The 26,678-nt window shown below is 48.4% G+C and overlaps 1 protein-coding gene across 1 annotated transcript; it reads right to left on the bottom strand.

Annotated features, from left to right (window-relative positions):
• Positions 1 to 3: 3 nt before the first annotated feature.
• On the bottom strand, positions 4 to 26,618 carry LOC149310292 (adhesion G protein-coupled receptor F3-like). The gene is made up of 10 exons (XM_089528367.1): positions 26,490 to 26,618; positions 24,289 to 24,361; positions 20,635 to 20,793; positions 19,904 to 20,101; positions 18,052 to 18,273; positions 17,426 to 17,647; positions 16,169 to 16,315; positions 12,376 to 12,575; positions 9,629 to 9,814; positions 4 to 15 (listed from the first exon to the last, which is right to left on the bottom strand). Exons 1-10 carry the CDS (start codon positions 26,616 to 26,618, stop codon positions 4 to 6), a joined length of 1,548 nt encoding a protein of 515 aa, XP_089384493.1.
• Between the last annotated feature and the right edge of the window lie 60 nt (positions 26,619 to 26,678).

The raw sequence follows: 26,678 nt of genomic DNA, 5'->3' as shown, positions 1-26,678 counted from the left end.
GGTTCAGTCTTGCAACTAGAAGGTTTGTGAAGCAGGAAAAGGGAGAACTGAAAGACATCGCCATGTTAGTCTGGAAAATCAATGAGAACAATGAACATTTCTTTGTCACAAAACATTAAAGAGAATTTATATAAGATGCATTATAGGTGGCATCTCGATGCCAGTTTTTCATCAGAACCATGACGAGAGGTGCCCAGTGCCTCTGGTAACAAGGTTATACTGGATCGATTTGAGTTTGTGAATACTGAGGACGTGGACAAGCTCCTTGGCTGTGTAAGAAGGACGACCTGCCCTCTCGACCCTTGCCCATCTTGGTTGACCGTTCAGGGAGGGGATGTAATAACAACTTCACTACTCCGTATAATTAACTCATCCCTTTGGGAGGGCATATTTCCATCTGCCTTAAAACAGGCCATCTGAAGAAACCCTCCCTTGACCCCCTGCAGATGAGTAATTACAGACCGGTCTTCTTATTACCTTTTTTGGGCAAGGTGGTTGAGAGGGCAGTCGCCTTTCAACTCGACAGGGGAAGTGTGACCCTGTTGGTGCTCTTGGACATCTCAGCGGCCTTCGATACCATCGACCATGATATCCTTCTGGAACGCCTGAGAGAGTTAGGTATCGGCGGCACTGCGCTCCAGTGGCTCCGGTCCTACCTCTCGGGCAGATTCCAGATGGTGAGGCTGGGGGACTGTTGCTCTCATAGAAGAGAGCTGACATCTGGCATCCCTCAGGGCGCCATCCTGTCCCCCATGCTGTTTAACATTGACATGAAGCCGCTGGGAAAGTGTAGTAAAGCAGGGGCAGCTGAGGGAGTTGGGAGGGGTGAAGAGGGTCAGGTGGCACAGGAGAAGGAGTCGGAGGAGTCGGGGGAGGAGCCAGAAGAAGAGGTGTGGCCCCAGGGGGTTAGAAGCAGTGCTGCCAATTTCGCGACTTTCACACGAAAACGGGGACTTTTCAGAGCTTTCCGTGTGATTTTGGCGCCTGGCTCTAATTCAGTGCCTTTTTGGCGACTTTGGCCCATTTCAGCTCCAGACTGCTGCAGAGCAACCAACCCTTTGGAGTGTAAGAGTTTTCAGCCAAGAGGGCTGGAGAAAAAACTCTCTCTCTCTAATGACTCCCTCTGAGAGCCAGGAGGGAGCAAGCCCAACCAAACCCAACTGTTTGGAGGAATAGTTCAGCCAATCAGAGAGAGAACAGTGATTATTGCCCCCCCCCCCCCCCCAGGCATTCTCAGGCTCCAGGGGAAAGCACAGTGGCTGCAGTGCTGGAGAGAGAGAGGCAGGGAGGGAGGGAGGGATCTTGGCTGGCTTCATCCCAATTGCCTTGGATTTCCAAGTCAGAAATAAGTTTTAAGGCACACAAAGGCAATAGTTGACAATGGTATCATGGCTTGATGTTGTGGACTTCTGTGTCTGCCTGAGAGTGACATTTGAATTTCTGAATTCCTGAGCTTGGGCAGAGTGCCCCAAGCCTACCTCTCAGGGTCGTTGTTGTACTGTGAGGACCATTTGGGTAGTGTGATGTGAATGTGATGTCCCTGAGTGTGTGTGTGTTAGTGATTAAATATGCCTCTGAGCATGGGCAGAGCACCTGGGTAGAAAAATAGATGTTTATCTCCATCTTCCCTCCTTTCCATGGGCTGCCCTACTAGTTGTGTGATGTGAATGTGATATCCCTGAGTGTGTGTATGTGTGTGTGTTAGTGATTAAATATGCCTCTGAGCATGGGCAGAGCACCTGGTCAGTTGGCATCCCTGCCCTGTCTTCCCAGAATTTTGTTTTGTGGCTCTCTTTTCGTTCCCTTTTCCATTACCATCCATACTGCAGAAACAATCCAGTTTGGCACTGCTTCTAACTGCAAGGCTCCCTGCGATGATGGGATTCTGGGCACAACAAATACTAAGCCCAGAATTTCAAGCATGGAGCCCTGGCTGCTGGTAAAAGCAGTGTCTCAACATGTCACAAGAAACTACAATTCCCAGGATTCCCTGGTTGAACAAGGGAATTACCTCCATGCTTCCAGATCACAGCCCTAGAGAATGAGTCTACAGGATATCAGTGTTGCCAGTTTAAGTCCAGTTCTTCAGCTGCATTTGGATTTAATAATGATAATAATAATGGTGATGATGATAGAGAGATCTTGTAGCACCTTTGAGTCTCACTGAAAGAAAAGTTGGCAGCATGAGCTTTCCTAGACTTTAGGGTATTTCCTCAGATGCATGGGAACTGTAGTTCATTGTGGCACCAGAGCTCTTTCTCACAAAACTACACTTCCCAGGGTTCCCTAGCACTGAGCCAGGGCAGTTAAAGCAGTCTCAAACTGGATTATTTCTGCAGTGTGTCTTGGACCCAACTCAGGCTGCATCTTCACTCCAGACTCCAGAGACAATCCACTTTCATACCGTTTTTACTGCCATGGCCCAGTGCTATGAAATCCTGGGAATTGTAGTTTGTTGTCACACCAGAGTTTGCTGAGAGAGAAGGTTAAATGTCTTCGAAAACTAGAATTCCCAGGATTCCCTAGCACTGAGCCATGGCAATTAAAAGGGTGTCAAACTGGATTTATTTCTGCAGTGCGGTTGCATCCGAACACATTTCTATTTGGCACAAAGCTTCCTGAACCCCCTTCATGTCAAAATAAATATCTTTAAAGGACTGAAAGATTCTTTGTTTGGTTCAATGGTGATTTTGAGAGTTGAAATAAGTTACAGTTATTTTTATTCAATTATGTTTACGTTTATTTGCAAAACATCCGCCATTTTAGCATTATGGGAATTTTCCGGGAATTGTGGCTGAATATTCCGTGGGATCTGGGGGGATTCAGCGGGTTTTGGACAAACATTTCTGGGAATTGTCTTTGAGGCTTGTTGGCAACACTGGAGAGGAGGGAGATGCGGAAGAGGGGGTCGCGGAGTGGCGGTCGGGGAAGGAACAGCCCAGGTAACCCACAGCCCTCGAGGAGAGGCTATACCTGTTTCCCTTCAAGGGAGACACGGGGTGCGACGACTGGGGCCGCACGAGGAGGTCCAACTAAAAACCCCAGACTGGAAGGAGACTTTGTTAACCCTGGGGAAGGAGACTAGAGGCGCCAGGAAAGAGGTAGTTTGGAAGGCGAGTGGTGGGACCCGAAGGGCGAGTGTTGGGAACAAGGCCCAAACCCGAAGGAAATAGAGAAGGCCGAGAGGGAGCCGCTGGAGAAGTACCGAAGGAAACGCCGAAGGTCGGCAGCAAGCCACAAGGATCCAGCTGAAGGGGCAAGAGGGGCTGAGAGTGGAGACTGGTTGAAAGTTTATGTTTGTGAGAAGAGGTTGGGACTAAGTTGCAAGTTGTGTTGACTGGGCATTATTAAAGTTTCTGTTGCAAGCACCCTCACCTGTGCAAGTTTGTTACTCATGAGAAGTCAGTTTCCTAAGCTAGAGACCCAGGATGCAGCCGGCCACGCCTGCCCCGCCCTCAGAGAGATCATCCGGAGACATGGAGCATGGTATTATCAGTACGCTGATGACACCCAGATCTATCTCTCTATGTCCCCGACTGATTCAGTGACTAAGGATGGCATCTCGCCTCTGGATGCCTGTCTGGAGGCAGTAATGGGCTGGATGAGGGAAAACAAACTCCAGCTGAATCCAGAGAAAACAGAGGTACTCATGATAGGTACCCCAGATCCAGACAGAGGAATTTGTCATCCAGTCCGGGACGGGGTCACACTTCCCCTAAAGGACAGAGTTCGCAGTTTGGGAGTACTCCTGGATTCATCCTTACAGTTATCATCCCAAGTGGATGCGATGGCCAGGAGTGCTTGGTACCAGCTCCGGCTGATGCGCCAACTGCGCCCCTGTCTGGACCGAAAGGACCTTGAAACCGTAGTACACGCATTGGTAACCTCTTGCTTGGATTTCTGCAATGCGCTCTACATGGGGCTACCTTTGTACCAGGTTCGGAAGCTTCAGCTAGTCCAGAACGCTGCAGCCAGATTGGTCACGGGTACCTCAAGATCGGACCATATAACACCTATATTAAAATCTCTTCACTGGCTGCCCATTAGCTTCCGGGCGCAATACAAAGTGTTGGTCGTTACCTATAAAGCCCTACATGGCTTGGGCCCGAGTTACTTGAGGGAACGCCTCTCCCCACACAACCCTCAGAACAGCAGGGAAGCTCTTACTGGAGTAGCCCAGGCTGAGACTGGCAGCAGCTCCCCAGAGAGCATTCTCAGCCACAGCTCCTATGCGTTGGAATAACCCCCGGAAGAGACTCGACTCAGTTCTACCTTGTTTGCCTTTAAGAAGGCGTTGAAAACTCATCCCTTCTGGCTAGCATACCCTCCTGACCCTTTATAGAGAAAGATATCCTCCTATCCTCTAATTTGAAGTGTACTTCAAGATGTTTAATCTGTGATTGTTAGATCTTAAACTGTTTTTATATGATGTTCCAATGAGATGTATTTCTGATTGTATTTTATATTGCAATATGCCGTAATGTACATCTGTCTTGAACTTGTAAACTGCTTTGATCTTCCAGGAAAAGCGGTATAGAAATAAAGATTTTATTATATATTATTATTATATCTTACCCCCCAAAGATTATCTAAGATGTACAAACATGTCGATAATAAATGCTGGAAGTACAAGAAGGAAGTATTGCCACCAATGGAGGACATGTGTTAAAATTAAGACATTCTGGAGTCGTAGTCATTGAATAATTGGGGGGGGGGGATGTTGCAGATAAAATTTCAAATGAAGCCAGAAACATATCTATTAGGGATGATAGATGATCAAACTGAGAAAAAAGGATGTAAGGTTGATTTACTATTTGTCAGCAGCAGCCAGATTATTGATAGCACAGAACTGGAAAGAGATATACCCAGATATAGAAAACTGGTTATTAAAAGTAATTGATAAACTGACATGTCTTCTAAGAGGTGATACACTGGGCGAACATGTAAAAATATGGGAACAGACAATGAAACGTGTGGGAGATATGGACAAATCAGATGTACAGGATTACTGAAATTGATAGTATATAGCTAGATAGGTAGATAGATTAGGATAATAAAGGCGTACCCGAGGTTATAGTAGAATTAGATGCTATTTGTTATTGATAACAAAATAAGAACAGTTGGGTTAAAATAACATAGTAGAGACATGGAGTTCTCCTAGCTCAGGAAGTTAAGTGTTGAGTAGAGAGATGGAAAGGGAAAATACTTATGGGGTTTGTTTAGAAACAAAAGTTGTATACAAGAGTACATATATAATATGTGCATATTTAACAGATCTAGAGAAACATGTGTTTTCCTTTCCTTTTATGCAGAGTTATTGCTTGGTAGCATGAGCTTTTGCAGACTGGAGCCTGCTTCCTCAGATGCATCTGTTGGAGCGGAGGGTCCCACCAACTCCTCTCTTTCCAGCCCAAGTATCTGAGTAAGGAGGCTCCAGTCTATGAAAGCTCAGGCTGCCAGCTTTGCCCTTTCATTTAGTCTCAAAGATGCTCCAAAATCCCTTTGCATAGGAAAAGGGATGCAAGACCATCCTTATTCCTCTGTATACTCCATCCTGTAAACTCAGGTCCTTTGGCGGACATTTACTCCAGACGGACAGGACTAGGTTGGTGTCCGTCAGACAGAGGACATGTTCCTCAGCCCCCTAAACTGTGCAATGACCTGCCGAATTCAGAGCAGCATGAAAGAGCAGCCTCCTCTGGGGAGCTGATCCAGATTAAGTTTCAATCGTGGATTTTAAATGAGGAATTGTCAACGTGGATTGTGTTAATACGAGTACGTCTTATTGGTCCTTCTAAACTGATGCATAACCTGTGTTTTTAACAGAAGTCCTACATGTGTCAGTCGTTGTTGTTGTTCCCTGCCTCCGGCCGCAGAGACAGACAGGTAAGGAATGCTGTTGCTTTACTTTGGAAACTTATTATAGAGTTTGCATTCAGAAATGGGGCTTTCTAGCCGTGCGATTCTGACGGCTGAATGAGCTTCAGATGGGTCAGTTTCTTGACCACTGGCAGATGGAATATTTTGTTTATGACATATTCAACAAGAAGAGAAAGACAAATGCTTTCTTCCCTATGCTTTTGGCAATGCATGAGCCATGGGTGGGTAGGCATTTGGACTTTAATTCGCCAGAGAGTATACAGTCTCCTGCCGCATTGTTCCAACGCAGCAACACCCACACATACAAACACACACATGCCGCTGTGTTATGCATGCACAACAAAAGTTGTGTGATGCATGCAGACCAATTTGTTTGTCCAATGCACAACAGTTGTCTAAGTGGAGTTATGTGGGACAAGAGCACATTGAGTAGACATAGTAGTGCATGAATACACTTATGAGGAACGCCTGAGGGAGCTGGGGCTGTTTAGCCTGGAGAAGAGAAGGTTAAGAGGTGATATGATGAGAGCCCTGTTTAAATATTAGAAGGGATGTCATGTTGAGGAGGGAACAAGCTTGGTTTCTGATGCTCCAGAGAACAGGACCAGGAACAATGGATGCAAACTGCAGGGAAAGAGATTCCAGCTCAACATTAATACATTATTTATGTATTCTATTGTAACCCACCTTGATCCTTCTGAAAAGGCGGGATATAAACAAAGTCTATTATTATTATTATTATTAATTATTACTACTACTACACAAACAGACTCTTCACAAAAGAGTCTGGAGTAACAAACACTTGAGGCGAAGCACAAAAATCAGTGTGTATAGAGCCATTGTACTGTCTATTCTCCTCTATGGGTCTGAAACATGGCTCACCTATCGCCAACACCTACGACTCCTTGAACGCTTTCATCAGCGCTGTTTACACACAATTCTAAATATACACTGGACTGACTATATGACAAATGTTGCTGTCCTCGAGCAAGCAGGGATCACTAGCATTGAGGCCATGCTACTGAGGAGGCAGCTGCGCTGGGCAGGACATGTTTCTAGGATGAAGGACCATCGCCTCCCCAAATAGTATTCTGTGGTGAACTCGCCACGGGTCAAGAGCGTAAGAGGGGTGCCCCAAAGAAGAGCTACAAGGACTCCCTGAAACAACATCTCAGGCTTGGCCAGACTGATCACCAACAATGGTCCTCCCTGGTCTCGCATCGGGAGGCATGGAGACGCACTATCCACGATGCTGCAGCCTTTTTCGAAAGCTCACGCCGAACGAGTCTCGAAGAGAAATGACAACGCAGAAAGAACCACAACCCGGAAACATCACCCAAGGAGACTTTCCGCTGTGCTTTCTGCAACCGGGGCTGTTTGTCCCGGATTGGCCTTTTTAGTCACCAACGCGCTGCTTGTAGAAAGCGCAGGATCATGAGTCCTTCCTGAATCTTCGTTGGCAGAGAAAAGCCAGAGAGATTAGGAGCTTCCTGACAATAAGGGCTGCTTGACAGTGGAATACGCTCCCTCAATGGAGAGCAGCGGAGCCTCTTTCTTTGGAGGTTTTTAAGCAGAGACTGGATGGCCATCTGTCAATGGGGGTGCTTAGATTTGGAGTTCCTGCATGGCAGAAGAAGGGGGTTGGACTGGATCAGACCCTTGGAAGTATCTTCCAACTCTGCGATTCTATGATTCTAATCTCCATGTGTTGCCTTGGCACATTGCACATTGCAATTGCATCATAATGGGTTACTACCACGCATGTTACGCTGCTTTGGTCTTCCTTATAGGGATTGCTCAAGGCAACTCTTCTGGAGCAGGGCAGAGTTTTGGGGCCTTGTGTTCTTCAGAAACATGATAAACTCATTCTTCACTCACAAACCGACAACTGTGTGGCACTGAATGCTGGCCAGATCCTTGCATCGTTCCCTCAGAGACTATGGCGGGATACAGACGGGCAAAAAGGGGTGTGTTCATGACGTCATGAAGGTATAGCCTTCAGACGGCCCTTACCTGAATGCCGCCATGAACACGCCGCCCGCACGCCCCAAGCGGGAAGAAGCGGCATTAAAAAGGTGCTGCTTTTCCCCGCTTCTTTTCTATATACTGCGCAGCTGCGCATCTCCGTCTATAAGCTGCTGCACCAGTACGCCAGAATTGTTACGCCGCTAATTTAAGTTGCCCATTTAAAAGCTCCGTGTCTGCTGCATCGCATAATGAGTCGGGGTCCTGGAACATGCGCAGTTTGCACCGAGGCTCTAATTAGAGCGTCAGATGCCATGCAGATGTGGAAGCTGCAGCACAGCTGCACTCTATTTTAATGCTCGTAACCCTAACCCTAACCCTAACCCTAACCCTAGAGCAACATGTACGCATGCGCTGCTGGAATTGGGGAAAGTTTGGAATTTAAAGTGAACCCCTACACACATTCCTGTGCCATTTTCACCTAACAATAAAAACCCCTAAAACTTTAAATATTTACATATGTACAAGGGAGGTGATGGGGGATGGCAGGGGGACAGCGGTGGCAGCGGAGACAGCTGTGGCTGTGCATTGCAGATTCAGCAAGAGCACAGGGACCAAAGGAGAGGAGGCATCCATGATGCTGGTGACATTGGCAACGTGCAAGCGGACAAAGATGCCAACACCAGCTGATCACCAGCTGGCAGGAGACCACCATTGTTCTTGGGCAGGGCGAGGGAAAAAGTTTAAAGGGGCCTGGGCGCTTTAAATGTGCACATAGACTTTCTGCCGCCGGTGCTGAGCGCCGCAGCTGCGCAGCTGAGCATCCGCCAGCCGGCAAGAGGAAAAAAAAGCCCCGTTTTTGGCCGCCCGTGCAGAAGCTGCCTCTCTCTTTGCAGCGTCCTCCGAGGCGGCGGTATGGAAACTGCGGGTCAGAAACGGCCCCAGGTGAGGCGTCTTCACTGCCCCCCATGTGGAAGCCCCATCTCCTGAGCCACACCCCCGGGGCGGGCGGTCTGGAGGCTCCGTATTCAGCAGAATACACCTCCAAGACGTCTTCCCCTGCCTGTCTGTACCCCGCCCAAGTGACCAGATGCCATAATAACCACAAAGGAGGACAAGGCACCACAAAATGTAGGGCATTCCAAAACAAAAGCTAAAAACACTGATGTAAATATAAGTTCATTTCCTGCGTTACATACTGTATTTTATTATGTACTCAAGCATATTTTTCTGATAAACTTATCTTCATTAAAGGCTAAAATGCCTCGTTGGCCTGCAATATACTTATAGAGAAAGGCCTAAAATTGTACTTTATCAGCCACAAATACTGGACTGAATCTATATTTCATTTTTCCGTTGTGCTAAAATTAAGGGGGGGAGCCCTTCCAAGGTTTGCATTGTGCCTGACATGTTTGCTGTCCTTTTCTCCTCTGGGAAACAAATGCGCCTCAAGCTCTGGGTGCGAGTCTTGCCTGCTGATGCCTCCATGAAAAAAGAACTTTGGAAGTATCCATCTTATCCCCGTATTTGCATCAGGGACAGAAGATGCATTTATCATAGGAGAAGAGCATGCATGGCCCTACTCAATGGGCCTCCTAGCTATGCTCAAAATGAAGGACATTTGGGAATTCCTCCTGGACAAAAGGTTGTAATGTGGGACATCATGTCCTGGAAAAGGAGGGCATGCCTGGCCACCCTGCTCAGGGTGCACATAAGGGTGTGCTCTCCAGCTCAGAGGCCTCTCCCCGTCCCCAGTGGCCAGACCCCTTGACCGGTCACTCACAGCCACGGCACTGCTCTCCAGGCGCAGCTGGGACTCCAGGGCCACCTGGGAGAGGACGTCCATGGTGGCGATCGCCGTCAGGAGGTCCCACGGGGAGGTTTCTTCGGCCGTCGCAAGCGTCCCGTCCAGCATGGCCAGCATCGCGGGGATTGCCGCCTGGGGATCGCCCAGCCCCGCTTGGAGCAGCTGCACATGGACAGAGACCCAAGGGAACATTAGAGCGCACCATAAATGGGGAGGAAGCTATGGAACTCATTGCCACCCATTAGAAAGGCAGCTCCCAACTTTCCTAACCAGAAGTTGAAGTCCGGTCCTCAGCACCTCTAAATCCTTATGGAGGCATTCCCACTCATTTCTTTCTCTTGAGGAGATGCAGATTGCCGCGCTGATGCATATCGGGGTTGGTGTTCTCATTACGTTTTGGGTTCGAGTCATTTCAACCCTTGTGTTGTTCACACACGCCATTGTTTTGGGTTAAAATGGAGCCGCCTCCCTCCCTTTAACAATACAGAGCCATCCGAATAGATTTGGAAGCTTATTCACACTGGAGATATCCGATGATTCAGATCAGTGCAAATCCTTCAGGAAAACTCAGGGGAAACCTGGTATCGAATATCCCGGGTGAAGTGGGGGTTTGGCCAGCCTCCCCCCCAAAAGTGCATCAATTATTGATTAAAATAAAGAATACATATCATACATTCATCATAACTTCAAGTTCCAGATTATATAAGGTGATGATAGTCATTCCAAAGTGTAATTATCATCTATGCATCCTTCCTTATCTTTTACCATTCAACTATTTTCTTCAGAATCTGATCATTATTTCTGCAAAACAAATATCTCTGTCAAATCTGACGGAGTCCTCCTTTTGATCTTTTCTCTTTAATCTCTCTTGACGATACAATCCACCCTTCTTTCCCTCTAAGCCTTCATCGTTTCTATCCCTTCTTCTGTTATACTTTCTACATCCTTTTACCTTCTTCCCTCCATCTCATGCTCACTGACATCCTTCCTTCTCTCCCTTTCTTCCTTCTCCTCTTCCCCGCTCTCACCTTCCATATAACCTACTCATACCTTCTTCAACCACTATCACACTAACTCCCTTCTCACCGTTTAACACTTTATTCCGTTATAATCTATGTTTATGTCACTTACTTTTACATCCCTCTATCTTACACTTCGTTTTGTTTCATGTCCCCTTTGCTACAGACTACCTCAACACTCCTTTCTCTCCGGACTATTTTCGTAGTGTGAATGGAGCCATGGTTTGGCTGCTAGGAGGTCCCCATCCTTATCTCTTAGACTTGGCCGCTGATTCTGGGGTTCAGTTTATCAGCTTTGGCTTATCTGCTGATCTTCCACTCTTCCCAAAATGCCTCCATGACACCTGAAGCCCGTTCTCTGTCCTTAGGGCTGGCGTCACCCGGTGCGGTCACTCATGGAGTCGCCCCGTACTGACCATACAGAACCCTTAGTGATTGGATTCCGTAATTCCCACATTGTAATTCCACACATCACTGAATCTCATGGGAACAGCGGTGACATAAAACAAGTGCCACAATTTAAAATGTTACCTTTAACACAAAGCATATGCACAGAAAAAACATGTATTGATGTTGTTTCATGCGCTGGAAGTGAAAAATCTGATAAAATGTGATGTTTTTAAATAAAATTTAATTTTTTTATAAAAAATGAAATTTGTGATTTTAATTTTAAAAAACTCTTTAATGTCATTAGTTTTTTGTGTTTTTTTTGGGGGGGGGGGCTGTGTGGCTGTCGAAACGTCAGGAAGAAACTCTTCTAGGACATGGCATTCACACAGCCCCCCGAAAAACCCACAAAACCTATGGATGCCGGCCATGAAAGCCTTCGACTTCACATTTAATATCATTCCCAAAGATCCTTTCAGCCAGTCCATTCTTTCTCAAATGTCTCACTTGATTTGATTTTTATCAAACTAGTTAGGCTCTATGCAGACCGGCCATTAAGTATAGCCTGGGGCCGGAGTTGGGGCGTCACATCTTTATGACGCACGGCCCGATTCCGCCCCCAGGGCGCCATGATGCCACGCATCGCTCCGCACAGTGCAAGGTGTCACGGCGCTCCTTTGACTCTGTGACCACACAACACAGTGCTAAAGGAGCGCCTTCAAGCAGCAGAGCCACAGCTATCGCACCCTTTCCAGGGCGCAAAAAGGAACCACTTTTTGCGGCTTCTTTTTGCGCCCTGGAAAGGCCAGGTGAGGGCTGCGGCATTTGGTTGCTGTGGCCCTGATCCAGCGCACCTGAAGGTGGCTGCAGGTCGTCCCTTAATTGACCAATTTCTACCTAGTCCAACGCCTTCCATCTCCCCTCTGTTTCCTCCGGAGCTTTTTCCTCCTTCCATTTCCCAGCGTAAACTATCCTTGCTGCAGCTATCATAGAAACGAGTTTCCTTCCGCATTTCTTTTCTGTTTCTTCATCTATAATTCCTAGCATATGCATTTTTTGTTCTTTCCTTAATTTAATTTCCGTTGTTCCTACTACAATCGTATGGATTTGGGACCAGTAATATTTTGCTTCCTTGCACTCCCAGCACATACGCTGCAAATGCAACCTAACCCTGTCCCTGACCCTGACCCTCCTGGGCTTAGGGCTTGTGTATCCCCTTTCCTGCGCCCTTCGGTTGGCAGTGCCCTGGTTTGGGAAGCCACTTCCGTCCTTGGCCCCAAAGAAAGCCCCCCCACCCACCACATGCGTTGCACACACCTGGGCCTGGTGCAGCTCTGAACGCAGCTGCTGGCTAGTGCAGTTGTCATGGATGGGTCCCCAGGTGCCTCCGGAGGAGCAGCTCCGCAGACGCTTCCCCTCCCTGCCCTCCGGACACAGGAGCTCCGCCACGCGGCCTGCCTTCGTGGGCCCCCAGCTGCCACCAGCCTCCTCCTCAGTGGGGCAGAAGAGATCTCTGCCTGTGGCACAGGAAAGACGACACAAACACACGGAGACCACCTTTGCCATTTTATGTGCACGCATTGTGCACCTGGCATGGAATGGTATTACTGTATTCTATGTCCCGCAGTCAAAACAGGCATGAAGGATTGGGGCTTCTGTGCAGAACAGGTTCGCCTGCAGCCAAGGAAATGTCCAGTGGGCCCTTTGTCACCCCTAACCAAACTTTGATATCAACCTCCCTTAAGAAGACGGCTCCCTCCCAGGTTCCAGACAAAGTGGAAGAGGAGGCTTCAGCAGTTTGCTTTTGCTTTTGCTGCCTGGGAAAGACCAGATTCCACCCGCTCCATCTCCTTTCTCAGTGCTGAATTAAGGGAGCGCAAGCAACTTTTGCACTATGCACTCAGTACAGTTTCAGCCTCTGTGTCCCCAAACGGGATGCCATCAGCCTCCAGCCCCTTCCCTCCCTCAGCCGTCTGAGACACGCCAGCTGGAAAAGTGGGATCCAATTGGGACCAATGGGAGCGTGTGGGGTTTTAAAGTGCTCAGCAGGTTACCTGTCCTGGAGGCTTGTGGGAAGCAATGCAACCCATTTGTTTTTTGTTTTTTACCAGAAGGAAAGGCACTCTGGGAGTCCTGGCGGAGCGAAGGGGTCCTACAACAGCCATGGAGGAAGGCTGTCTGCATGCGCCCCAGGGCCTTTCCCACCCTTCCTCTGGAAAAAGGGCTCTTTGACAGAGGAACACACTCCTTCCTTGTAGATTTTAGTGGAGCCTCCTTCTTTGGAGTCTTTAAACAGGGGCTGGATGGCCATCTGTCAATGGGGATGCTTTGATTGGGAGTTCCTGCATGGCAGAGTGGGGTTGGACTGGATCAGGGCCCTTCTTGGGGTCTCTTCCAACTCTAGGATCTTATGATGCCATGAAAGCCAGCCCTCTTCTGTGGCATCATGATGGGGGGCATCTGGTGCGGACTATACTGGGGGTCAATAGCGGAAGAGGTTATAGCCACAAAGGAGGACTGCAAAATGTAGAATTCAAAGATATAATAATAATAATAATAATAATAATAATAATAATAAAACTTCATTTATATACCGCCCTTCGAAACATCAGGGCGGTTAACAACAATAATAACATACATCCAATACAAATTTAAAACAGTGCAATAAAAACAATAACAATAGTACAATAACACTAAAAGAACTTGTGCCAAATCACAAGCTACTAACAGAGGGGGGGGGGAGAGGGCTCTCAGGGCAAAGAACCAGGGGTAAGCCTGCTTGAAAAAGAACGTTTTCAGCCCCTTCTTAAATTGGGCCAGGGAGGTTGCTGAACGGAGCTCAATGGGCAGCAAGTTCCAGAGGGTGGGGGCCGAGGTGGAAAAGGCCCTTCTAGTGGTGTTAACCAATCTAGCCTCCGGAACTCTTAACAAATGCTGCCCGGTGGATCTGAGCGTGCGGGGCGGATTGTACGGAGAGAGGCGGTCCTTTAAGTACTCTGGGCCCAAGCCATTTAGGGCTTTATAGGTTATAACCAACACCTTGTATTGCGCCCAGAAATGAATAGGCAGCCAATGTAGGTCTTTTAAGACCGGTGTTATATGACTGGTCCTAGGTATGTTAGTGACCAGTCTTGCTGCCATATTCTGCACTAATTGCAGCTTCCGGGTATGGTACAAGGGTTGCCCCATGTAGAGCGCATTGCAGAAATCCAACCGAGAGGTTACCAGAGCGTGTACCACTGTTTCTAGGTCCCCCTGGCTCAGGTAGGGATGCAGCTGGCGTATCAGCCGAAGCTGATAACAGGTGCTCCTGACTGTCGCATCCACCTGAGCTGTGTTAGTCTGTAGAATCAATACATAGAGAGATCTTGTAGCACCTTTGAGAGTCACCGAAGGAAAGAAGTTGGCAGCATGAGCTTTCCTAGGCTTAATTCTGCTTCCTCAGATGCACTTAGAGGCAAAAATAATAATGATGATAAGTAGAGAGAACTTGTAGCAGCACCTTTGAGACTAACTGAGAGAAAGAAGTTGGCAGCATGAGCTTTCCTAGAATTCAGTCTACTTCCTCAGATTGTTATGCAGTTTGGTTCTAATAAAATGTTGGGTCCATGCGGTCTGTGCTATGACCCTGACTGACCCCATAGAGGACCCGCCATTAAGCCAAAGGCGAGGAGGAGACCTACGTAGGCAGCCCCCCTTGCAAAGGCAGAGCCCCAGAAAGAGATGGAATTGGAAATTCCTCGCCGAAGTTTGGGAGTCGCCAAACCAGAACCGCCTCTGCTGCCCAAGGAAGACAATAGACTTGGCTTCTCACTTGATGGGCCAGTGATCAGCTTAACGACTCAGGAATCAAGTCGGATGCCCCTCCAAATTGTGTCCAGACCCAAATGCAACACATTACCTGCTCTTGGCTTAACGAAGCCCAAGCAATCAACACCTTTGTCTAGCAAGTCCCATAGCCTCCGGCTACGTTTCGCACTATAAGAACCCTGGGTTTTTGGACCCTCCTTGTGCTATTTCCTGGGTGCAAGCTGGTCCATGCCAGTTTGAACTCTGCTCTTAGCTCCCGCAGCCCTCTTCCCCTGCGCTCCTGCGGCCCTGATCCACTATCCATCCAAGCTTCATCAGGCTTCCCGGAGAAGACTTCTAAGGTAGTACTCCCTAGTGGTGCCTCTCTTTCTCAAACCTATCTGCCGAACTCACCCCTCCCCTGCCGTAGCACTGAATGCGTGTGTATGCTCCCTTTTGCTGTGTGGTTTTCCCTGTGCTTTAATAAACGTTATCTTTTTAATTGGACCTAGTTGGTATCGGAGTCTCTTTCTCTTGGGGCTTGCTGGCAACCTCTGGTATACACCGTTGGGACCCGATTCCAGCACATGGTTTTGTTGGGGCCTCCTCTCCGCTATATTTGAGCTAATTAAATTCCCCTAAGCGAGAGACTTCCTAACAAGATGCATTTGGTGAAGAGGAAGCCAGGTACAGACACATATATATGCCATTCCTATGTCAGGATGTCAGTTCAAATTCAAAATCCTTTCGGTATGGAAATGAAGCAGCAAGGCCAGTTTTAAGGATGGTCATTAGGGCCAAACTGCTCTTGCCTCTCCATTTCCAGACACATTGGCCAGTTCACAATGTCTTTGTTCAGTAATGACCATTGTTAAAACTGGACTTGCTGCTTCATTTCCATACACAAAGAATTTTGAATTGGAATTGGGATCCCCACATACCAATGGCGCATGTATGTATGTATGTATGTATGTATGTATGTCCCTGGTTTCCACTCCACTAAATGCATCTGAGGAAGTAGACTGAAGTCTGAAGGTCCTGCTGCCAACTTCTTTATTTCAGTGAGCCTCAAAGGTGCTACAATCTCTCTCCACAGGCAAAATGTAGGACATTCCAAAATAAATGTTAAAATCACGAATATCAATGTAAACCCATGCTTCTAAGTCTAGCTCAAAATAGAGGGCATTTTGGATTCCTCCTGGACACACGGCTAAATTGTAGGACAGGTCCTGGAAAGAAGGACACCTGGCCACCCAGCCCTAGGACCACCTCCTCTTCCTCCCCTTCTCCCTTCATCTTCACCCCCCCCCACTCTCCTTACCTTGGATGGGGGTCACCCGGATGGTGGTCTGGATGGATCCCAGCCCCTCGCCCTCGAAAGTGCACCGGTAGGGGGTCTCTTTGGTGGGGCAGGAGGTCAGGGAGAGACGGTGGCAGAGAGAGCCCCCTTTGCCACCCACTGGGACAACTGGGAGGAAACACAGAAACAGAGAGTGGGAAGAGACCCCAAGGGCCCTGATCCAGTCCAACCCCATTCTGCCCTTCAGGAATGAGATATTTAGCCTTCGCTGTCAGAGAGCTCTGGTGCAACAACACATTACAAACCCCAGGATTCTGTACCATTGAGCTGTGACAGTTACAATGATGTCAAACTGCACTAATTCTGCAGTGTGGCAGATGATGGCTCATGCTCCAGTCAGTGGGCCACCACTTTGAGCATCACAGCTATAGATTGCTTTGCAAAAATGTCTACCTGACACAGAGTTTGCAGAAACAATTTGCGGGGAATAAATAGTTGAGAGAGCCAGCATCGTAGTTTGAGAAACACTGGGTTACGGCTCTGGGGGCCAGGTTCAAATCCCTGCTCAGCCATGCAGCCCCACTGAGCTCCCTTGGGAGAGTCTCACACTCTCACCCCAGAAAACCCCATGAGAGGTTGGCCATAGGGTCACTATAAGTCGGGAAGCGACTTGAAGACACACAACGACAACGACAAAAATACATGAACTCCTTGTACAGTGTATGTATGTACGTATATATGCATAATGTATGCATTTCTTGTATTTTAGCTGTGGGTTATGTGTTTTTGATGTTGTTTAATGTTGCTTTAATGTAGGATTCTAAATTGTTAAGGTTTAACTGATGTTTTAAGGGGAGGGGGGGATAGGGGATTGGGGCCGTATGGACGTTTAACTTCTAAGCCGCCTCAATTGTTATTGACAGAGAGGCAGGACATCAATACAAGTTTTGTTTTTATTGATTATTTTTAATTGAGTTTTATATTTTAATACGTTGTATCCCACCTTGAGCCTTGAGGAGAGGCAGGAAAGAAAGGAAAGATAGCATCATCATCATCATCATCATCATCATCATCATCATCATCATCATCATCATCACCACAATATGTAAGGAATGAAATATTCCTCAATGCAATTTTTCCAGAAAAAGAAGGCACTGGGGTAATGAAGGAAAATGGATCCCCCTCCCCTTATTTTCCTGCTCCTTCCCATCTCCAGGGCTCAGAGGCTGCTGGGACCCACAGTACCAACACACCCACGATCCCCCTCTTTTCACCCACCGAAGGCCGGGGCTCCAGGGTCCCAGGCTGCCCTGAGAAGGCCTCCTCCTCCTCCGCCTCTGTCCTGGACGCAGCACTGCAGGGTCAATGGACGATGGGAGCTGCAGTCCATGGAGACCTGGGAGAGGCCTGGGAGGAAGTCCGCGGTGACCAAGGGGACAGAGACCTCCTGGCGCAGCTCCCAAAGGGCCTCTCCATGACGGTAGCGGCAGATGTACGTCCCTGCGAGGGAGGACAGAGCAAACACAGTCAATTTGCTCTTGCTGGGCTTTGCAGTCCAGGGTGTCACTGTGGTCAAAATGGAGACCCAAATAGGAATTTTGCCCCACAGATGAAACCTCCCCTCATTCCCCAGGTTTCTAGCATTGCAGGGAAGAAGGCCTTGGGAACCAGGCACACTTAGGATGGCCTAAGGACCTTTGCATTTTGAGCTCCGCTTGTAGCAACAGAAGTTGAGGCCAAAGGGAAAATGTTTTTCGGAATCAGTAAACATAGCCTTGTGTCCCGGCTAGTGTGACCCTGGCCCTCTGGCTGCTCAGTTATTGAGCTCCATTGATTTCCCCACTGAATGCAACTGGGACCCCTTGCAATGTAGGTAGCAGAGGTAGCTGAGAGACCCCCATCACCTGCCCAGTCTGGCGAGAGAGAGGAGACCCTCAGCGCCACCTCCGAGCCGTTCAGGGCCAGCGCCACTGCCATCCCATTGCGGACCTCCTTGGCACCTCCGTTCCACTCAGGGCGCAACAGGTAGAGCTCCACGTCCGTGGCACCTTCGCCCACCTGGAAGGAGAGGCTCAGGGACCCCTCCTGGGGGGCAAGCCTGGGGGGCAGCGTTGACGTTTTGGAAGCTGGAAGGAAGGGAGGAAGGAAGCAAAGGGCTCAGGGCCTGACAGGCATATCCTAGAGTTGGAAGAGACCCCAAGGGCCCTGATCCAGTCCAACCCCCTTCTGCCATGCAGGAACTCTCAATCAAAGCATATCAAAGCATTATAACAAATAACAGCCCAAGCTAGAAAAGTTTAGGGGTATCAGTTTAGGGTAATATATTTCTGCAGGGCTCCTGCAAGTTCCTTCTGGCTGCGGCTGGAGGATCTCTAGAGTTCCCACAGACATAAAGCTGCATAGTTCTTCCTTCTCCTGTCATTCAATTTTTTAAAAAACCCAAATATCGAAGGCCTGGTACAGACAGGCGGAAAGCGCCAGCCTTGGGCCAACATTAGGGTTCGGGAGCACACAGCAACCACATGCTCCTGAACCCTAATACAGGATGGCGGCAACATCATGGCGGCCTCCCATCCACACAAGGGCCGCCATGATGACACAAGTGCCACGTAGCAACCAGATGTCGCTGGCAGGAAGTGGTGTCATGGCAGCCCCCTTTCCTGTTTGCGGCGCCACAAAAAAGAAGCCACTCTAGAAGGCTTGTTTTTAGTAGCGCATCAGTGTTGCAGTGCGCGGCTGCTGCAGCCCTGACTCAGGGCAAAGATGGGCAGCGCAGAGCTGTCCGTCTGTCAATCCCCTAGGATTACTTTTAAGGAGATCTTTGGTGCTGGTGTGTCTACTGGTATTGATAACAACAGCCTCCCTTTCTCCCAGTACAGACTCAAGGTGGCTTACGAATTAGAATAACTACCATACAGTTAGAATGCAAAGATATAGCTGAGTTCGGGGCTCTACAGGCCTCCCCTAAGGAGCAGCCTGCAGGTGCCCCTTTCTGCGCCGGATCGGGGGCCCAGCAACTGCACAGCGCAGCCCTGATCTTTCCGTGGCACAAAAAGGAGCTGCAAAAAGTGGCTCCTTTTTGTGCCCTGAAAAGGGCATCATAGCCGTTGGTGCATGGCTTTGCGTCACTCCTTTGGGTTCCTAGTCTCCAGAGTAATAGTCCAATGTTCAAACTACTACAGAAAACAAGCTTGCTCCATCCTCAATGAGAGACCCCTTCAAAAACCTAAACAGGGCTCTCAGATCACCCCTTAACCTTCTCTTCTCCACGCTGAACATCCCCAGCTCCCTAAGTCTTTCCTCATAGGACCTCATGGTTTCCAGACCCTTCACCATTTTAGTCTCCCTCCTTTGGACACAGTTCCAGTTTCTCAATGTCCTTTTTGATTTGTGGGGCCCAGTATTATTCCAAGTGATGCCTGACGAAAGCAGAATAGACTGGCACTATTACTTCCATTGATCTAGATACTGTACTTCTATTGATGCAGCCTAGAATCGCATTGGCCTTTTTAGCTGCAGCATCACACTCTTGCATGGCAGAAGGGGGTTGGACTGGATGGCCCTTGTGGTCTCTTCCAACTCTACGATTCTATGATTCTGTGTCTAACCTGTGGTCTACTAGGACTCCTAGGTCTCTTTCACGTGTTGCTGCCATGCTTTCTGAAATGCAGCTCTTTCCCTTCCATTGTGAGCTGGGGGTCTGTTGGCCACAGAGATGGGGCTGCAGGTGGCCACTGAGGGCTGGCTGGCACTTACCTGGAGAGGCCTGCAGCGGTGGCAAGCAGTAGCCCGTCTTTCCGGCAGGGAAACTGAGGCAGTCGCAGGTGGTGACCAGGGAGACCACGGCCCCAATGAGACCCCCACAGGCTGGCAGCTGTTTGCAATGACTGCTGCCCCATTGATACCCGGGAAGACAGCGGCAGCTCCGGCTGCTCCTTTGCAAGGGGTCACAACCTGCAGGGAAGGCACAAAAAGGGGCCAGAAGGGGAAATTCCCACCCAGATCCCAAGCAGGGCAGGGGTCTGCCTGTCTGCATTCCTAATAATAATAATACTGTTGGCCCTGACTTTTGCAGCTTTATTTGCAGTTTGATGAATCTGTTCTCTCTAGGAATCTCTAGGTCCTCCAGCGCAACTCCGCCAGAAGTTGGCCATAGAGCTCTGCTGGAGAACCTAGACGTTCCTAGAGAAAACACGTCTCTAGGCATTTGAAGGTCCTCCAGTGTGATTCTATGGTCAACTACTGGCAGATCTTCACCATAGAGTTGTACTGGAGGGCCTTGAGATTCCTAGAGAGGTGTGGTGAAAATAATAGTGTTTGTTAATGTCGATTTGTAATGTTATATATGTGTGTGTGTGTGTGTGTGTGTGTGTGTGTGTGTGTGTGTGTTATGTGATATATATAATAAAATATGTTTTTACAAATAAATGAAATATTTTCACAACTATTTAAAGGACTATTTTCCTAACAGTCTCTTGGCTACTCACGAGTCGTGACGGCCAGGGCGCTGATGGCGGTGGCGCTTGCGCCATTCACGTCCCGCGGGAGACTCACGGTGAGAAGGAACTGCTGGGTCCGGGTGGCGTCTAAGGTGGCCGGGGCCACGGGGGCCATCTTGAGGTAGACGGTGCCACGGAGGGGGGGACCTGGGGCGGGAAAGGCAATTGAGGACGTCTGACCACAATCGGTCAAGGCTGGCAACTGGTCAAGTGCAAAGCCAATACTGAGGGAGGGCACTGAGGGGAGCTGAGCAAGCCAATTTGGAGTGAGGAGGCATGCAGCTTTATAGCAAGGAAAAGCTACCATTGGTTTGCCAGGGCATGGGCCACATCTAGAGGCAGCGGGCGACATGGAAGAGGGGGGGAAGGGGGCAGGAAAGGGGGGTCCGACACTGATCGGTCAAGGCCTGGCGGCCGGTCCAGGGCAAAGCCAGTATTGAGGGAGGGCACTGGGGAGGGCTGGGCAACTCTGAGTAAAATGACATGTAGCTTTATTGCAGGGAAAACCCACCATCAAGTCTGAATTCTCCTCTGGTGGGAGAATCCTCTGCCCTGTTGCACCAAACCTTCACCCAGGCTGCGTCTGCACTGCAGAATTAATTCAGTTTGACACTGGTTTAACTGCCGTGGCTCAATGCAATGGGACCCTGGGGTTTGTAGTTTTGCACAGTACTTAGCCTTCTCTGCCAGAAGGCTCTGGTGCCACAATAAGCTACAAATCCCAGGATTCCATAGCATTGAGCATGGCAATGGTGGCGATGATTCCTCATCAGTGGCTCAGTGGTCTAAGAGGTGTTGCTGCTGGGAGTTCTGGGTCTCCTGTGATTCTGGTTCTGATTCTGCCCAAGAAGCTAGGCCTCAGGGATGTATTTCAAGCGAGGTCACTTTTTGCAGCCGTGATGCATGGATTTTATTCAGAGGTTTTGTCCGCCTTTTGGGTATTGTTCCCAGTGAGTTTTCCCATCATCCACAGGAAGCACTGCGCCATCATCATCACCATCAGTACCATCGTTGATAATCACTAATTATTCTATTCAATTACTCTATTGTTAATTAGTCTACCAGGTGCTCCTGACTGTGTTTTTGATCTAGGTATCAGATAATGCATCATCATCATCATCATCATCATCATCATCATCATCATCATCATCATCATTTATATCCTGCTTTCCCCCCAAAATTGAGACTGAAAGTGGCTTACAAATTCACAGAATGATGCAATTAAAAAGACCAAAAAGTGAGACAGGCAGAACAGTACAAATGTGAGCATTAAAATGCAACAGACGATGACGGCATTAAAAGGCGGCGCTTGTTAAAAGCACAAAAGGCAGTTTAAAAAGAGAGAAGAGCGCTCCAAGTGATGCCAGTTTTTGTGATTGTGGCTGTTGTCATCCTGTCCGCGGTGCCTTCATCCAAGCGTTTTGCCTGTCCTTTTGGGACTTCTTCAATATAAATATAAACAATACTAGTAGTAACAACAACAACAACAACAACAACAATAATAATAATACTCCTCTATATTGGGAGAAAGGCTGGAATTAATTAATTAGTTACCCAGAATTCCAAAATATTCCCAAAACCAACACTTTTTTAATGGGCGGCTGAGACAGTGACACCTTTCCTTTCTGATGGACTCAACCTGTAGTTATTATTATTATTATTATTATTATTATTATTATCATCATCATTACTTTAGATCTGGGTGACTCAACTTGTAATAATAATAATAGATTAGAATCAAACACATAAGATTTAATTTAAAAAGTTAGAAACACATTTAAAGAGAGGCCGGGTGGCCATCTCTCAATAGGGATGCTTTGATTAATAATAATAATAAATAAATAATAATAAAATTTTTATTTATATACCGCTATTCCAAGGATCACAGCGGTGCACAGCAAGAGATAAAAACAGTTAAAAACATCACAAACCCCAGTACCCCCAGCAAATAACAACAATTAACAATAACAACAATAGACAACCAAACAGCTGCCGATACAAATGGCTGTGTAGAATGGAATACAACAGAACACTGCCAAGGGAAAGAATGACAGACAAGGCTCACGGGGGGAAAAGCCTGGCGAAACAAGAGGGTCTTTAGACCCTTCTTAAAAGTATCGAGGGAGGAGGAAGTACGGAGCTCATTGGGGAGGGAGTTCCAGAGCTGTGGGGCTGAAATAGAAAAAGCCCTCCGAGTTGATACATAACCAGCATCTGGAACTCTTCATAGATCTGAACTCACCCGATCTGAGAGCGCGGAGCGGATTATATGGGGAGAGCGAGGCGGTCCTCCAAGTACCCTGGGCCCAAGCCATTTAGGGCTTTATAGGTAATAACCAACACCTTGCATTGCGCCCGGAAGCAAATAGGCAGCCAATGAAGATCTTTCAAGACTGGCATTATATGGCTGGCCCTGGAACATCCAGTAACCAGCCTAGCAGCCATATTCTGCACTAATTGAAGCTTCCGGGTTTGGTACAAGGGTTGCCCCATGTAGAGCGCATTACAGAAATCTAATGGAGAGGTTACCAGGGCATGTACCACGGTTTCAAGGTCCCCCCGGCCCAGGAAGGGTCGCAGTTGGCGTATCAGCCGAAGCTGATAGCAGGTGCTCCTGACTGATTGAGAGTTCCTGCATGGCAGAAGAATGGGGTTGGACTGGATCAGGGCCCTTCTTGGGGTCTCTTCCAGATCTACAATTCTATGGTTCCTTGATTCTATTCTATTATTAGATGACATATATAGATGGTATGGAAGCACATGTATACATGTATACTATGATAGTCAATATACATCTAATAGGAGTAAGTAAAGGTCAGCTGAGGCCCTTTAACTGAAAGGGAGTATTATAAAAAGATATCAGTTAGTCAAAGAAAGAGTTTTAGATAAGCTTTTTATATCTATTAAATACATTGTTTTGCAAAAATAAAGCGGTGTGTGTGTGTGTGTGTGTGTGTGTGTGTGTGATATCTTTGATAATAAACCAGTTACACTTCTAAAATATGCTGGGCTTAATAGCAGTGTTTTTCTGGCGATATTCAGACTTCCCAAATGGCTGGCGTTCGGTTCAGAAATAAATGATGAACTAGACTTGCATGACAAACGTAGCCATGAAACTTCCAAGGCGAACCCTGCTGTGTCTCTGCCTGGAAGAAGTCCAGCCAGGGCACCTTTGCAAAGGAGAAGCAAACCGGCAGAGAAAGGGGTTTATTCTCACTGATCGGCAAGAAGGCTTTTTTTGACAAGAGGGTGGCTTCAAGTTCACAAACAGCTCTAGCTGCGCACGCTTAATAAGGATAGCACATAATCCGGCGCCTCCTGTGCTGTGCATAGAGTACCCCTAGCTTAAATGGTCATGGGATGCATGAAGAGGCATGTCATGGGAGGAGATGTGAGACACGGGAAAAGGTGGTCTTAAGATGGATGGCATGAAAACTGAGATACAGTTATTGTAACAATGCTGTGTAAAGCCTGAGGAAGGGGTGCCTCCTCACCTGAGACAGCCCTTCTTGCAAGACTGGAATTAATACAGTGGAAATGGCTGCATCACTTGTTTTGTCCTGATTGATTGGATGAGGTACTTTGGTACTTAGAAAAACCCAGACCTCACGCCCAGGACCCCAAAGGGACCCAGTTGCTCACCTGCTGCTGCCCTTCGGGATCGATTTGGGGGTCCACAGGAGTCCATCCCCTCCGAAGGAGAACCGCTGAGACCCTAGGATTGAAGAAGCAGGACAGCTCAGAACAGAGACTTTGCAAGACCTTGCAGACTCCTTGCGGCCAGGACAGAGTCCGCTTGGCCAGATCTCAGCAGCATCATGCTCTTCTCCTGAGCATGGAGTAGTGCTTTGAGTGTCGGACTATGGAGACCGGAGTTCGAATCCTTACGCAGCCATGAAGCCCAGAAGGTGACCTTGCACATGTCACACTCTCTCAGCCTCAGGGGAAGGTAGTGGCACACCTCCTCTGAACCAATCATGCCAAGGAAATCCCATGAGAGGTTCATCTTAGGGTCAACATAAATTGGAAACAACTTGAAGGCACACCACAACACCAAGCTAAAGCTGGCACCCAAAATACTGGGCCCAATATGCCTTCTCCAACCAGCTGCCCTCCAGATGCATTGGGTAGTAATGCCTGGGGATGATGGGAGTTACTGTCCAATGCATCTGGAGGGTGGCTAGTTGACAAAGGTCAGGAGAAGCTGCCTGCACCTTGGTGCCCACAAGCCATTGCTGCCGGCGTTGTGTTGACTTTCCAGCCCCACAGACACACAGACACACACCTGGAGGCAGGTGAGCAAACCGTGGGGAGGAAGCACCCTCCCTACTTCTGCCCCAGAGATTTGCATGCTTTTCTCCTTTGGAAGACGCATGAGGCCCCAGCTGCATGCAAATCCCAGCCTTTGCAAGAAAAGGGCCAGAGATGGTTTTGGTCTGAGCCGGAAAAGCGCCTAAGTGGAAGTTGCTTAGGCTTGCCAAGCGACGCACGCACTGATCCTCTTTTTGCATAGCCCTCTGCATTACATTGGTTTTCTCAACATCCTTATGGTTTCAGCAAAGGATGCTACTTGGGGATTGCAAGAAAATGTTTCAGGATCTCCATTGCTGCAGAATTACAGTTCGTGGGATGCTCAGGGATGCTGGAGGAAGACGGGGGCGGGAAACATTAGGGAATTGCCCCCCAAAATAAGAATTCTGCCCCCCACTAAATTTCCCCTCTGTCCCAAATTTCTAGCATCTCAGAGAGTGAAAGTCCTTCAGTCCCAAGAAACTCTTCTGTTTACTCTTTTGCCTTCTCTGGGGCTGCATCTACATTGCAGAATGAAGGCAGTTTGGTGCCACTTCAACTGATTCTGGGCAAGTGACTTTGGAGTTTATCGCACAGAGGGCAAATTGGTAAAATCCCACGCAGAAACGGGATTTCAAAATCCGGGCGTCGTTTCTCAGCTGCGTTGGCGGGAAAGAGAAATGACGCAAAAATAATCCGAACGGAAAGCTCCTTTGTGCTTTCGGAATTTAGCAAAAGTAAAAAGGATCTGGTTTCGAGGACTTTGCGTTTGGGTTATTTTTGCGTTATTTCTCTTTCATGCAAACGTTGTCTGAAAAACAACCTGCAAATGCGAGTTGTTTTCGGTTTACATTTAGTTCTGCACAGGATTCGTTCCCGTGTGACAAACTCAATACTTTCAACCTCAGAGGAAGGCAATGGCAAACCTCTTGCCAAGAAAATGCCATGATAGGATTGCCATAAGTTGGAAATGACTTGAAGGCACACAGCGACAACAACAACAACAGCAACAGCCATCATCCGCATATTGATGGCACCTGAACCCCAAACTCCAGACAGCCTCTCCCAGCGGCTTCACCCCGATACTGAAAAGCATAGAGGAGAGGCGCATCCTTGGAGCCGGGATCCCTGGCCCAATGGCAACTCCAAACCCCCAAACTCTGGAAAAATCCTCCCAGCGGTTTCTTCTAGATCCCGGTTCCCAAGCTTTAGCCCTCCAGATACTTTGGGCGCCCAGAATTTCTTACTATTGCCCAAGCCAGCTGGCACTTTTGGGAGCTGCAGTCCAAAACACACAGGGAACCACAGTTTGGGAACCGCTGATGCCAACGCTGGACAGCATGGTGGACAAGCCTGAGCCCCGAGGGACCCCGCAGGTCAAAGGCCAAGAGTTCCCAAAGGAACCCCCCCCTCATACAGGTGTGCTGTGACAGGTGAGGTCCGGGGGTGTGATGGTGGTGGGGGGGCTCTAAGACCCCAAAGCCTTGTCCTGGGCTTTGGGAGGCTGCTGGGGCTGGCAAGGGCATGGAGAGCAGAGCTGGTGAGGGACTCACCGTGCCGGACGTGGCTCCTTCCAGAACTGTGGCCCCAAAGGCCAGAGTCAGGCCACTTGCAGACCCAATGGCCAGGACCTGCACCACCAGCGCCAGGCGGCCCAGCGGGGGCTCTCGGACCCCCATCATCTCCCGCCAAGCATCGCCCGGGACTGACTGGCAGAGAGGTGGCACTGGCTCAGGGATGCA

The sequence above is a fragment of the Sceloporus occidentalis genome, unplaced genomic scaffold (genome assembly GCF_023333645.1).
Source record: "Sceloporus occidentalis isolate IW3139 unplaced genomic scaffold, rSceOcc1.0.p SCAF_6, whole genome shotgun sequence".
Lineage (NCBI taxonomy): Eukaryota > Metazoa > Chordata > Lepidosauria > Squamata > Phrynosomatidae > Sceloporus > Sceloporus occidentalis.
The sequence above is the reverse complement of the archived record's forward strand: the minus strand, read 5'-3'. Positions and strand labels throughout refer to the sequence as shown.